The 14,679-nt window shown below is 34.5% G+C and overlaps 1 protein-coding gene and 1 pseudogene across 1 annotated transcript; one reads left to right on the top strand and one right to left on the bottom strand.

Moving 5' to 3' along the window:
* The first annotated feature begins 2,321 nt into the window (after positions 1-2,321).
* On the top strand, positions 2,322-10,215 carry LOC117918060 (annotated as a pseudogene).
* Positions 10,216-11,164: 949 nt separating this feature from the next.
* Positions 11,165-14,178, bottom strand: LOC117918059 (FHA domain-containing protein FHA2-like). The gene is made up of 2 exons (XM_034834588.1): positions 13,954-14,178; positions 11,165-11,694 (listed from the first exon to the last, which is right to left on the bottom strand). The coding sequence occupies exons 1-2, from the start codon at positions 14,176-14,178 to the stop codon at positions 11,485-11,487; spliced, it is 435 nt and encodes a 144-aa protein (XP_034690479.1). The 3' UTR covers positions 11,165-11,484.
* Positions 14,179-14,679: the final 501 nt, after the last annotated feature.

Below are 14,679 nucleotides of genomic sequence, written 5' to 3'. Positions count from 1 at the left end.
GCAACCCCATACCTGCAAACTATTATTTACCCCTCAAATGCAACCTCCTACCCTCAGGTAGAGAGCAAACACGGACAAAGAACTGCAAATTATCCCTCATGGCCTTCTTCATATCTACGTGTAAAGAGCAAAACATAGACAAAGAACAACAAATTAAGGGAGACTACCAAAAAAACTACAAATTAAGAGATATTTTGAATGGGGGAAACAAATATGTAAATTACAGAGAAACGGCTTGAACTCAAGATCTCCCGTCAAACCAAGTTCTAATACCATGTTGAATTATTAATTTTTTAGAAGTTTAAACTCGTCAGATTTGGATTATATCATGCTCCGTATTACTATTTATTATTATTATTTATTATTATTATTATTATTATTATTATTATTTTCCAATTCCTATTTCTTCGTATTTAGCGAGTGCTAAGGTGAATGAAAAATAGAGAAAATAAGTTGATCCAAGGACAATTGTTGTGGTAAAGTTCATAATGGCAGAGGAATAATTAGCACAGGGGAGGGCAAGCCAATATGCTTCTATTTCAACTGAGATAATAATGTACCGGTGGAAAGCTTCTTAGTACACTTATATTTCATGGGACAATAGTTAAAATAAAAGCCTAATTTAAAGCATTCTATATCTATATGCAATAATTATAAACTTTACAATGTAGCGTTACATTAAATTAAATTTCACCAAATAATATACTTTCATAAATAATTTTCTTTTCTTATGTAAATGTTTGTCACCATCGGGACTTCAACTTGGAACCACTCACAACTGGGATTTTGAAAAAAATAAAATAAAATACAACAATTTAGAAAATTATTTTTATCAATATTTCTTAAATTAGATATTTATTATCTCTGTATTCATATAGTATTTATTTAAGCCTTTTCTATTTCTACTTTTGAAATAGTTAATAAGATATTAAGGGGTGTTTAGTAAAACTTAATACTTATTACTTAATGACATAAGTTGACTTTAAATTACGTTATACTTAAGTTGTTAATTTAAAATTTATTACTTAATTTTTACTTTAAGTATTGAAGTTGTTTTGATAAAATTGACTTAAATATATTTTAAATCATCAAAATGATATATTTATCCTCATAAATTATAATTAAGGCAAAAGAGGTTGTGTAATAATAGAGGTATTGGAAAAACAAAGAAAATTATGAAAGTAATTAGGCTATGTTTGGTTCCCGGAAAGTACAAAGGAAAGAAAAAAAATGCTAAGGAAAATGATTTTCTCATGTTTGGTTGTCCTATGAAAATATCAAAGAAAATCAAATATAATTAAAACTAATTAAAACTTATGTATTTTTAAATTATTTAATCTTTATATTGATGAGTTAAAATAAATAAAATGAGTTTGAAGTAATAAAAAATAATTTATCAACTTTTAATCTATTTTTTTTTTTTCCTTCACTTTTTCTTTCCTTTTACTTTTCCTTTGTATTTCTTTCCCTCGCATTTTCCCTCAAATTTTCCGGGAACCAAACATAGCTTAGGGAAAATGGGGTTAAAAATATAAAATAAATATATGAATTTAAGAATAAATTAAGTGGTTTTACTCATCACTTGAAGTTGTTTTTACTTTGAGCCATATTATAAGTTATTTTTACCAAATATACTTAATTCATTTAATGATTTAAATTAAATTATTAAATCACTTTAAGTTACTTTTAAGTTATAAACCAAACCACTAAGTGTTTATATAAAATATTTGGTACAAAAGTTCTTATTTTTTAAAAGAACTTTCAATCAAATAATTTTCTTTGCACTGATTTGAAAATATAACGTCTTATTTGACAACTATTTTTAAAAATATTTTTTTATTCTTTATTTTAAAAATAAATTAAAAAGGATGGTTTTATGGAACATATTTTGGGCGTTTTTAGACCTTTTTTTCTATATAAATTTTTTTAAGAAACAATAAAAAATACAAAGAATATTAAAAAAATTACATCCTATATAAGTTCATAGAGAAAATTAATTTTTATATTTAAATTCCTAAAATTAATTTTATTATTTAAAATAATTTAATTTACTTTTAAGATCTATTCCTAAAATTTTATCTTAAAAAAAACTTAATGATTTTAAAAATTATTTATAAAAAAAATTGATGTATTAAATAAATTTTACCCAACTTTAAAATATTTTTAAAGGTATGGTATAAATTTATACTTTTGTATGAAATATTATATTTTTATATGGAAAATTTATTTTTTATTAAAAAAAAAAAAAAAACCCTTGAGCCGTTCCTAAACAACAGTTAGTGTGAAATTTCTAGGACTCAGTACTTCTTCCAGCGACTGCAATGGCGTCAAATGAGAAAAACCTAGAATCCTCTTCCTCTTCCGATTCGTCTTCCTCATCTGAGTTTTGGAAGGAGCGCTTCTTCATCCCCACTCTTCTTGCAGGTTGATTTGTTTCCCGCACAACTTTGGATATTACGGTCTAATTTCTTTCTTTTTATTATTTTTTCCTTTTCCTTCATTTTCTCGGAGACCAAGCGGAGCTTAATTATCTGTGTTCCCATGGAATAGGGATTGTTGGTGGAGGAACTGGATTGGTATCCAAATATCGAAAAGTCCATGGACTCGCTAACATTTCTGCTACTTACGCTGCTAATTTTGCTATTGTCACTGGTTGCTATTGCGGTAAATTCCTATCCTCTTCTTGTGAAGTTTGAATCCCGTGGTTTCAAGTATGTTGTGCAATGTGTCTACTCATATTACACAACTTTCTTAAGGCAAATACAGTAGCATCATACACCTTAGGGATGGAAATTTGAAGATATGAACCGATTGGATTACTTGGGAATTTTGTAATTGGGACCCCTTTTGATTAGTTTTTGTTCAAGTCCAAGCATCATATTGGAAATCACATCTACTTCAATGATAAGATTTTGAAGGTTATGATGATTGTGTAGGTTAAATGGGACTAAAGATTTGGGTGGGCGATAGCCCGTGTTTGTTGTTAATCACTATCATAAATCTTTCCGGTCAAATCTTAGGTCACCTATTCTAGTTTTCAATGGAGGACACCATTTTTGTGAAAGAAGGATTGATTTTGGTCATTAATCAATTGCAAACTGCACATTTGATGAATTAGGATGGATGGGAATTCTCTATGTCAACTTTTTGGATCTTTTCTTTTTATCAATGGAAACAAGTAGATGGTTGATAAAAACATAGTATTTGAAATTAGAGAATGAAGGAAACCCAATAGAAAAACTAGTGCAGTTCATGATAACATCCTGGACAATATTTTTGTTATTTGACTAGCCATTAGGAGAAGCAAATACAATTGGTACACTAATTAGGAAGATTGATGTAATAGCAATTAATGAAGAAAAACATCCAATTGGAAAGCAACACTCGTGCTTCTAACATCCAAGCTACCAAGGAAAGAACAATGCCTGATCAACAAAAAATGCATCATTTAGGGAATTTACTATGAATCTGTTGCATGTGATCCTATATGATTCTTTTCCACTGTTTTATTAGTTTGTTTGAACATGGAGTTTGTTTTTTGTTTTTTTTATTCTACAAAGGGGCATGCTAGATTATGCATCTGTCCATATACACAGATAGATCTTGACTGGCAATCTATTTAGGCCACCAAGGTAAATTGCAAGTACCAAAACACATGGATTATGACTAGTGTTCTGTCCCGAAATTGGTAATTTTATTTTTTATTTGTGTGATATAATTGTGATACCTGAGATTGAACATCTATCACCAAATCTCAAGCTATAGTGAAAAATGTGGCAGTTGATGCATTAAATTCCCTCTGTTCCATGACTCTTAAGTTACTTGGTTAGTTTTTCCTTTTTATTTATTTATTATTATTATTATTTCATTACTTATCAAAAATAGTTTTTTGTATGGAATTAAACCTAGAATCATCTCAATCCCTGCCCCCACGGTGGGTGGGTGTGTTATGCTTACCATTCTTCATTACTTATCAAAAAAAAAAAAAAAAAAAAGGAATTATCTCAATCCCCACCCCAACCCTTGCCACTTGGTCTAAGCCACGAGGCCAGTTGCAGTTGTTAGTTTTGATGATATAAAGTGGGAATTATTTTATGATGATTTCAATGCATTTATATTGAAGTGTCTTGAGTTCCACACCAATGGGATAATAAATCAAAGTACAAATGCGACCTTCATTGCTTTGTGCCTAAGAAAAGCCAAACTTTTAAAATCTCAGATTATAGACCTATTAGCTTGGTTACAAGTTTATATAAGATAATTGCTAAGGTCTTATCAGGGCGTTTGCGCAAAGTCCTCCATGAAACAGTCTCTGGCTCTCAAGGAGCCTTTGTGAAGGGAGACACATTTTGGATGCTGTGTTGATAACCAATGAAGTGGTGGATGAGAAAAGAAGGTCAAGGGAGGAAGGGGTAGTCTTCAAATCGATTTTGAGAAGGCCTATGATCATGTGGATTAGGGCTTTTTAGATCATGTGCTAGAAAGGAAGGGGTTCAGTCCGAAATGGAGATCTTGGATAAGGGATGTTTGTCTTCATCAAGTTTTGCAATCCTAGTTAATGGGAATGCAAAGGGTTGGGTTAAGGCCTTTAGAGGTTTGAGACAAGGAGACCCCTTTCTCATTTCCTTTTTACTTTAGTAGCAGATGTTCTAAGTAAGTTGATGATCAGAGCAGAGGAAACTGAGCTAACTGAGGGTTTCTTTGTGGGGAGGGATAAGACCAAAGTGTCTTTGTTACAGTTTGCAGATGATGCCATCTTTTTCTCTAAAGCCTCTCTGGAACATCTTCAAAACCTAAAGATTATCCTTTTTGGTTTTGGGCAAATATCAGGTTTAAAAATCAACCTAGAAAAAAGCACCATTTCAAGTATTAATACTGGACAGGAGTTGTTGTCTAGTTTGACCTCGGTTTTTTATTACAAAGTGTCAGAGTGGCCTTTGTCTTATTTAAGCCTTCTTTTGGGAGGAACCAAAGACAATAGGCTTTTGGGATCCGGTGGTTGAGAGAATTTTGAGGAGGTTGGATGGTTGGAAAAAGGCATTTTTGTCTCTGGGAGGGAGGATTACTTTAATTCAATCAAAGTCTGTCTCACATCCCTAGCTACTTCCTCTCCCTCTTCAAAATCCCAGCATCAATAGCTTCAAAGATTGAGAAGTTGCAAAGGGATTTTCTTTGGTCTGGGGCGGGGGAAGGGAAGAAAGATCATCTTATTAGATGGGATGTTGTTAGTAGACCAAAGAAGTTGGGAGGTTTGGGTTTTGGGAAGACTTCTCTGAGAAACATTGCTCTCTTTGGGAAATGGCTTTGGAGTTCCCTAGAGAAAGGAGTGGTCTTTGGCATAAGGTTATTGCAAGTATTTATGGGACATATCCTAATGGATGGAACGCCAGTATGGTGGTTAGATGGTCACACAAATGTCCTTGGAAGGCTATTGCTCAAGTTTTCCAGGATTTTTTCTCCTTTTGTCCTCCTAGTAGTGGGGAAGGGGAGAGAATTCATTTTGGAAGATCATTGGTGGGGTAACCAAACTTTGTGCTCTCAATTTGTTGTCTTTATAGAGTTATTTCTGTGAAAAACCTCACTGTCTCAAATGTCCTTGGCAATTCCTTCTACTGTCTTGGAATTTTAATTTTGCCGCAATCTCATTGATTCAGAATTTGATCTCCTTCAAAGTTTAATGTCTTCCTTAGTTCAGTGTTTTTCTCTCCTTTTTTGGCAGATTCAAGAGCGTGGTCTTTGTCATCATCAGACCTGTTTTCAGTGAAATCTTTTTTCTTGGCCTTGTCCAAAGTCTCAAATCCTATCTTGTTCCTTCCGGCCAAGTTCTTGTGGAGGTCAAAAGCCCCCTCAAAGGTTAAGGCCCTTGCTTGGTTAGTAGCACATGGAAGGTAAACACCAATGACAAGTTGCAATTGAGAAGACCCTACAAATCCCTCTGTCCTCAATGGTGCATTCTTTGCAAAGGAAATGGAGAATCGATAACCATCTTTTCTTCATTGCCCTGTTACCATTGGACCATGACACAAGTTGTTCAATCTAACAGAGTTGGCTTAGGTTCCTCCAAGGAGTATTGAGGACATGTTGGTCATTGCTTTTAAAGGTTTGAGGAACTCATTAAGAGGCAAGACACTTTGGCAAATCGCTTGCCTTACTTTGTTATGGACTGTATGGCAAGAGAAAAACAATAGGATCTTTGAGGATAAGGGGAGAACGGAAGAGATGTTATGGACTTGATTCTGTTCTTTTCCTCTCTTTGGGCCTCTTGTACTGCAGCTTTTAAAGGAGTTCCTCTAAGTGTTTTACAACTCAACTGGACTGCGGTTTGCATTTCAAAAGTTTGAGAGTGTTGGGTTTTTTCTGTGTTTTTAGTTTTCTTTAGTTGGGTGTTTTCTCTTTTGTTCAGTTTTTGTTTTGTGGGAAGGACCTCTCATCCTTCTCTTGGTTTCTTCTCTTTCTCTTGTATCTCTTCTTTCTCCTGTATCTTTTCCTCTATTAATATATTTTTCTTCGTTTCTGATCAAAAGAAAAAAAAATATTGAAGTGTCTACCGGATCATCTATAAATATATAAAATAAAATAAAAAATGTGCTGCAGAGCAGCACGGACTCTAGGTGTCTACAGTATATGGACCAAATCTTTGTTGCAGCTTGACAAGGGCTTTTGGAAGGAGTGGAGTAATAAGTGATACCCATTCTAGGCTTTGTGATAGGGACAAATGTTTAGTTTTAGTATATAGAGCAACTCATGTGTTTTATGTATCATGTGCAAACCAAGTTCCAATTTTAGATACTGAAGTGCATGCTAGAAAGAAATTATGCCTTAATAGGTGTTTGGTTGAGTAGGTGAACTTTGAAGCCGTAAGACAGATTATCCCATAAAGAAAGGATGAGATTTGTATAAAATAAAGAGGATATGTCTTGATGAGTGTTAACAAAGGTTCTTATGCTCATCAAAAAAAAAAAAAAACTGAAGAAGAAAAAAGTTCTTGAAGATGATAAAATAGAAAAAGAACTAGATATAGATAAAGAATAACAAGAAATGCTCAATAATTAAAATAAAATTCCCAAAAGTTATATTCAAACTCTCTAAAGGCATTTTGGTTATAGGCAACTTGTTATGTAGGAGGAGGAGGAGCTAGCTGGGAGTGGATGATTTCTATTCGAGGACAAGTATTGTTATGGAGCATGACCATAGGACCAAGTTTTGATATGATGAATGGCTTGAGTAAGTGCCTTTGAAAGATTGTTTCCCTGACTTATTCATATTAGCAATTCATAAAGATGATCAATTGGCAAACTTATGGGAAGAATTATATTCTAGGATGAATATTGTTTTGAGATAAGAGTTATAGAATGAAGTTTTGGTATAATGTGCAATGTGGGGAAGCTCGCTTGAGTGCTTATTTCCCTAACTTAGGCTAATAGTTCATAAAGATAATTGAGTGGTGGACTTATGGAAGAAGAGAGGACTTAAGATAATTTGAACTAGGAGATTTAAGAGATTTAGGAGTTCCTAGGATTGGGAATTGGATATAATGGAGTCGTTCTTGCATTTTATCCATCTTGTTAGCATTCACCATGATTTTGAGGATAGATCGATGTATATAGTCTTTAAAAGGGTTCATTCTCTATAAAGTCTTTTGAGAATCTTTAAGCTTAGTTGCTTCCTCTTTGTTCCAATTGAAGGAGGTTTGGACTACAAAGGCTTTCTTCAAGGTTGGATTTTTCGGTTTGGTAGGTGTTTGCAAGGAAAATCTTTATGGTTGATCAACTAATGTCTCTGGGATTGTCTCTTGCTAATGGATGTTGTTTGGGAAAACAAGAGGAGTCAAATCATGTCCTCGTCCATTATTAGTTATAGGTAGGCTATAAATTGTTGTCTTTCACACACACACATATATTTTCTGAAGTCAACTAGGTCTTTTCTCGTTCAAGTAAAAGCTTTGTTGGATTGGTATGGTATCTTTGAAGACATGAAACATAAGAGGATTTTCAGGATGGTGCCTTCATGTGTGTTTTATTATATTTGAAAAAAGTGTAATAGAATGGACCTTTGAAGGTTTAGGGCTTTTGGAATTAGCCCCAAAAGATTACCTCCTCAAAAATCTGTTTGTTTGATTTAGGGGACAGGCGGGGGAACATCACTATTTTCTATTTAGGCTTCATTGACAACTTGGGCAGCAACTAGGCTGGATTGGGCCATTTGTATGCCTTCTTTTCTTTTCTTTTCTTTTCTTTTGTTTGTGGTGTGCTTTGTACACTTCCTTTGTGCTCAGCTGCACCCACTTCTTTACCATGCCTACTTTACATGGATTGCACTTGGTTTTGTGAGGAGAAAATCCCTATTTATGTTAGCAATAACACACAAGAAAAAAAAAATAGATAGAACTCACACAAGATTTATAGCGGTTCGCTCTCAATGTGAGAGATACATCCATTTTGTCTTTATAGAATTTCCACTATGATCAAAAAGAAAAATACAAGGTAATCTCAAACCTAATAACACTCTTTTGTTTTCACACATCCTCACCTTAAAAAGGGTCACCCTAGTAATTCCTTATATAATGAGAAAATTAGGGCAAACTAATACATGTGTAGAATACCTAAAATACCCTTTAAATAAAAATTAGGCTCCACACAACTTAACAATCTTCCTAATTGGAGACTAATCCACCATCAAACGGCTCTTACAACAGCAACACCTCCTTATTCCTCAAGTGAGAAGTTCGATTGAAGTTGCACACAACACCTCCTTGTATATTGAAATCTGTTATCTGTGTATGGACTTGAAATTGGAGGGAACCACAGAAAATCTGTGTGATCTTTTTTCTTCCTCCTTTTTGCTTCCGCCCAACATCATGTGTTTGTCATAACATATATCTTGTGAACCAATGAGTTTTTGATTGTAACACATTTTTTTCATTGCTTTGACAGGAGCACGTGAATTTGTACGACGAAATCGAGGTACAGGTCCTGATGATCTAATAAGTTCTGCAGTTGGTGGCTTTGGTAGTGGTGCTATTCTAGGGTGCCTTCAAGGTCAATTTCCATGGATCTCTCTCTGTTTCTTTCAATATATATTTGAAATGATTTTTCTTTATTAGAACCAAGATGGGAAGACTAAGCTTCTCTGAAGTTCGAGATCACATATCAGACAATCCAGTTCTTCGATACATCTGCTCTGATTTAACTGTAGTTTTCACTACAAATTTATAAATTTGCTAAAAGGCTTGAACCATGTCAAAGGTCATACCAAGTAGCTAAATTTTGAACACCATGATAACAAACCTATTTGCCTTTTAGCTAGCCAGACTCCTTGTGTTTTTATTCAATCATCCAAAAGAATGTTTTATTCAACCGAGCTGGTGTTTGTCACTTGCATTGATCTCTCACTGCAATCTATTGAATCAATTCCACTGTGGGAGACTGCCCATATGACTTGGTTATTTTATGTCTTTACATAAGGGTCTATGTAGATTTTGTCTATTATGAGGTTTAGTGTTTTCATTCGCAACATGAGAACTTCTTTGTTTGTCAGTAGTTAGTTCTTTGAATGGAGAAATCATTTACAAAATGGTTGAATCAGTTGTTTCTGACTTTTTCTTACATGTATGCCTGATTGTTTCCCTTTTAAGTGAAAAGCCTGGCATGAATGGAACCCAAGATTTCCTAAACCATGAAGGAAGCTTAGGTGCTAACTGAGCTAGGGTGGATGACAAATCAAATTATTTTCATTCAATTTTACAAGTTTTGGAATGATTGTTTTAGTGAATGGTGATGTGCATGTATTTGTCTAATCTTGCTGCTTGTAAAAATCGAAGGCTGTGATTGTTATTTTTTCACTGTTCAGCTCTATTTGATGACTACTACCCAAACCTCAACAGAGCTCCCACCAGTGGTTGACTGTTTCTTTCTCTGGCATTTCAGGTGGTCGAGCAGGTGCCGTCCGATACTCAGTCATGTTTGCTGTTGCGGGAACATCAGTGGATTTTGCCATTCTTAAACTAAAACCTGTTTGGAAGAACTTCAGTGAGTCCACATCACAGAAGAGTGAGGATTGGCTGAAATGCCAGAGTGGTCCCCCATCCAAGTCCTTGATGAGGAAGCCCTTGCTGCAAAGAAAGCTCGGGAACAAAAACTTTATGGGCAGAGGGCACTTGGCAGTCTAAATAAAGAAGAATCTTGAGGGTATGCTCTGTTCCTCATCAATAGAAGGAAATTCTCATCAATAGAAAGGAAAAGGAGGAGAAAAATTATGCTTCTCGTGTACTTTTTTTTGGGTGTTCTTTCAGTTGAATGGCATTGTTTTCAAATAAGCTGATTTTTATGCGGTCAATGGGGGTTGTGTTTTGGGTTTTTATGTTTCGTTATCTCTGTAATTCTCTATCCAGTTGAGAAATTTGCAGCCCCCCCAAGTCCCATATTTTATATAATCAAAGGTCCATTGGAGACTCAGAAAAAGATCGTGAGGAAATATTGGCTTCTTTTGTTCTTTGTTCCATAGAATATACTAAAAACACCCCTCCTTTTGGGACTTCACCATGTACATTTTGGGCAATAATGTCATATTGAACCATGCTGGCAAGGTCTACATCTTCACACAAAGACAATTTTTTTGGGCAGGTGATAGAGCCGACCGTGGTGATGAGCCTATTCTTTTTTCTACACTTTTACCAACTCCAACCTGATAATACCCATCACCAATTTTCCCAGGTGCCCATGATGAGACAAATAACTGGAGTCACTTCCTCAGAGCTGGCCCTTAAATATACCCTTATTCAACATAACTGGAGTGTCTGCTGTGAAAAGAACAAAATCCAGACCTTTCGATTTATTTCAATTTTCTCAAGTTTGCAACAAGTTTAGCAGTTGTTTGGACGGCCTACAAAAATTGCAATGTCAATTGTAGAAATGCCAGCTGACTTAGATGGGGGCCGTGGATGAGTTAGGTTGGTTGGTGTGATTCTAAACATCAACATCAGCAACGGTTGGATCACAGTGGACACGAGTTCTATAAAATTGAAAGGTCCATTATTACTATTGTATTAAGATCCAATTGCACTTTTTCCAGATATAAGATCTCAATGCGTAGATTCAGAGCAATAGAGAGATGCTTTGCAGGCTTGCATCATCTGATGAAGCCTTAATGCAGCTGAGGCTGACCGTGTTAAACGGCAGTTAGAAACCTCTCCTTATTAGATTTGGCAGTTACAAACCTTTTGGGCATATATTGATACTACCACCATCTCAAGTAGTGAAAATGTGAAAACCACAATTTAAAAATTAAAGAAAAGACACCTCTATGTCTAATAAACAGAGAGTCACAAATGACAATACATAGTTAGTATCCATGCTTGCTTATCATGTACATGCCTTGAACCAAGGTCTCCCTTCACACCCTCCATTGCTCACTGCAACACACTTAAACACGGCTTAACAGCATTGCTCCAAGTGCTGGGTGGGACTCCCTGATGTTTTCCCAATTTTATGAAAGCAGAGACACAAGAGACACAAACTCCAGGGTTATCCGGCCCTTGGATCTAGTGTTGATGACAAAGTGTTCTGGGTATTTTCTCAACAGCATAAGCAAGCCAAACCATGGTTTCCCTTTGGATTCCGGACTAGACCATTCCTCAGAAGTGAGATATTTTCTTACTCGGCTGTGATGCCAGACACTGCTGTACTGCTCCACCAGCTGCAAGAAGACAATGTATAGAATGCTCAACACCAAGAGTACCAGACACTAAAAACAAAGAAAATCAGACACGGGACAAAATGAAACTGCACTGAAGGCTCTCTCAAACTGGGTATTAAGTGGGAACAGAAATATTTAATCAAAGCATTTGGGCATCCCATGCAATGAAAATGAAATATTAGGTTCTGTTTCTCCATTACATTTGAAGATACATATACATCTCCAGGACCTGTATAACAGAAACGGGGCCACCATCATGGATGGCAGTAAAACATGAAAAGTTGAAACAGTTGCAGAAATTCTAAGAAAATAAAATAGGCTTGCTTCATTTTCATTTTGTTAACAATTGTTTGTGGTGTTTCCTCCCATTAATCGGGAGAATAATGATGAAAAGGGGATACAGAGCATAACAATCCAATTTAACCACAATATGTAGCTTGATGAAAAGGTACGAAGCAAAATCAAGCTTCATAGTCTCATGAGAAACTGTTTTTTAAGGAAAATGGAGTCCACAATCAGTGACTCAGTGGTAAAACCTATCCCTGTGATTCATCCACCTTGCAATCAGGCAGGGTTATCACATTGTCACATGCCTAAAGTACTCAAGGAGATTTTGAATTAGGCAATATGCTACTTGCTCAGATGGTCAAAGGTAGTGTACAAACTATTAACCTAGGTAACATAAAAGAAGTCAGTCAGGCAGTTGAAACCCAAATTTGCCAGGAGTTACTTGATGGATTTGCCAGTGAGTGCATAAGGGATCTTGAAAAGGATCAAAAAGGATTGATGCCGTGTCTCAAATTGAAGTTGAGTGCACAATTTCAGTCACAAGAATACAATGGGTAGGCAGGGAGGGAGGGAAAGCATGTATTTCTGGAGTCATACATTGACACGCAGATAAATGAAAATCCATTTCACCTTCATTCCAAAATGATCAAAGAAAGCCACTTTACTTTGTTTAGAAGAAGCATAAATTAATAGGGAGAATTGTGTTTCAAGGTGTGGAAAGTGATGTAATTAGGGTAAAGGATACTAAATTTTTTAAATTGGTAGAAAGTCCCTGAGGAGTAAAAAGACAAAAATACCGTTCATTTGTCTTTTTCATTATTTTTTCCTTTTCTTTATTATTAGTTATCTTTTTATCTTACTCTTTTTATTTCATTATTATTACTATTATTTATATTAACACTACTATTTTAAAATTAATGTTACTATTATTTTGAACTTTTCTTAGCACATTTATGTGGTATGTATTATATATTAATATTTTAATATTATTTATTATTTTTATTTAATATTACTTTTATTATTTGATGTATTATTACAAATAATTACTTATTATTAAAAATATATGAATAATATTTATATTACTATGTATTGCATATTTATATTATTATTATTGCAAATAATTATTTATTATTAAAAACATACAAATAATATTTATACTAATTTTTAATATTAAAAATATATTTAAAAAGTGAATAGTAATAATACAAAATAGAAGAAAAGAAAGGAGAAAAAAAAATTACAAAAAGCAAAGGTGAAATGGTCGAAGAAGATAAACGGGGCAATTTTGACATTTTTTTAATAGTCAAATGGCTAAATATCCTTTTTATTTTATAGGTAAACTAAGTATATATATTAAAAATGCTTGGAAAAGGCACACAAAGTATACACAGAGTATGCAAATGATGCCAAAAGGCAACCAAAAAAGGAAAAGAGAAACAACAAATCACAACCCCATACAAAAACATCACCAAAGGCCTAGAAAGACATAGAGACCCCAGATGACCTTCCATGGTCGCAAAGCAAATCTGATTTCTGCAATCTTATCGAAACCTTGATAAATTCAAATTTCAACTACCCACTGCTGCCAAATGGTCAAATATCCTTAAGAATAATTTAAGTAGAACTCATGGGTAGTGAGGTGAAATGCCAGCCTTTCATTTCCTTTTGACCAATTATATGACTTAGATGACCCTAAACCAACTGTTGATTGCTGCTGGACATTTAGAGAATAATGCTCAATGAGACGGTGTAGTGTCATGTTATTTTCTTGTGTTGTTTAGTTTTAATTCTGGTGGGAGGACTTCTCATCCTCCTTATGTACTATTTTATCTTATCAATATATTCATGCAAGGTTTCCTATAAAAAAAAAAGGGTTATTTTAGTAGCTTGGGCTTATATGCCCATGAAACAAGGATATTTCAAATTCAAATCAGCAAAAGCATCAACAGAAAAACAGACTATTGAACTAACCTCGGCATGGAGTTTCTCCATAGGCATCCATTCCCCAGGGCCACAAAGATCAGAAAGCACTGTAGCCACAGATGACACCACATCCTTCTCTTCCAACTGTAAAAGTTGATGATTATCTGCATCTCTGTCTACTCTGGATCTTGCTTCTGCCTTCTTGTCCACCAAAACTGGATATGTACAACATGGAAGCAAATTATCATGAACCTCCTCAATGTCCGCATGCATTTTCTTGTATTTAAACAAAATACGGGCAGGCATGCAAAGAAGGATAACTCAAATGGAAATAAAGAAATGGTTGTGGGTTTGAACACTCACATTGAGAGCGTTTCATTTTGTTTTCCATATCATGTGAAATGAGGAGGGAAAACAAATCTAGAATGGAGCTGCTACAAACTAATTACCATTTAACTGAGAGGAAAAATGCAGGAGATGGGAACAATGAGACAACCATCCCCAATCAAAAATGACCCTACATGCACAAAACTCATTTCACAAAACAATGTCATGGCAATTTATATTATTAGGAATTTTTAGGAGTCTTTTACTTAATATGATAGGAACATTTTATTTGAGAAGTTCATAGATTTTTAGGAGTAGAACCAGGTTCCTGATACACCATCATATTGGTAAGAAGGAGCTCTTGCAGTTTTCTACTGTTTTATGTTCTATTAACTCCATAAACAGGCCTCTTGTTCCATGCAAGTGTGTTAATGTAACCAAGGAAAA

Source organism: Vitis riparia, chromosome 7, assembly GCF_004353265.1.
Source record: "Vitis riparia cultivar Riparia Gloire de Montpellier isolate 1030 chromosome 7, EGFV_Vit.rip_1.0, whole genome shotgun sequence".
NCBI classification, from domain to species: domain Eukaryota; kingdom Viridiplantae; phylum Streptophyta; class Magnoliopsida; order Vitales; family Vitaceae; genus Vitis; species Vitis riparia.
This window is presented reverse-complemented; position numbering and strand designations above follow the sequence as displayed.

Coding starts and splice junctions, on each gene's coding strand:
- LOC117918059 (XM_034834588.1), bottom strand. CDS start 14,178: ATGCATGCGGACATTGAGGAGGTTCATGATAATTTGCTTCCATGTTGT. Junction 11,695..13,953: donor TGGAGAAACTCCATGCCGAG/GTTAGTTCAATA, acceptor GTCTTCTTGCAG/CTGGTGGAGCAGTACAGCAG.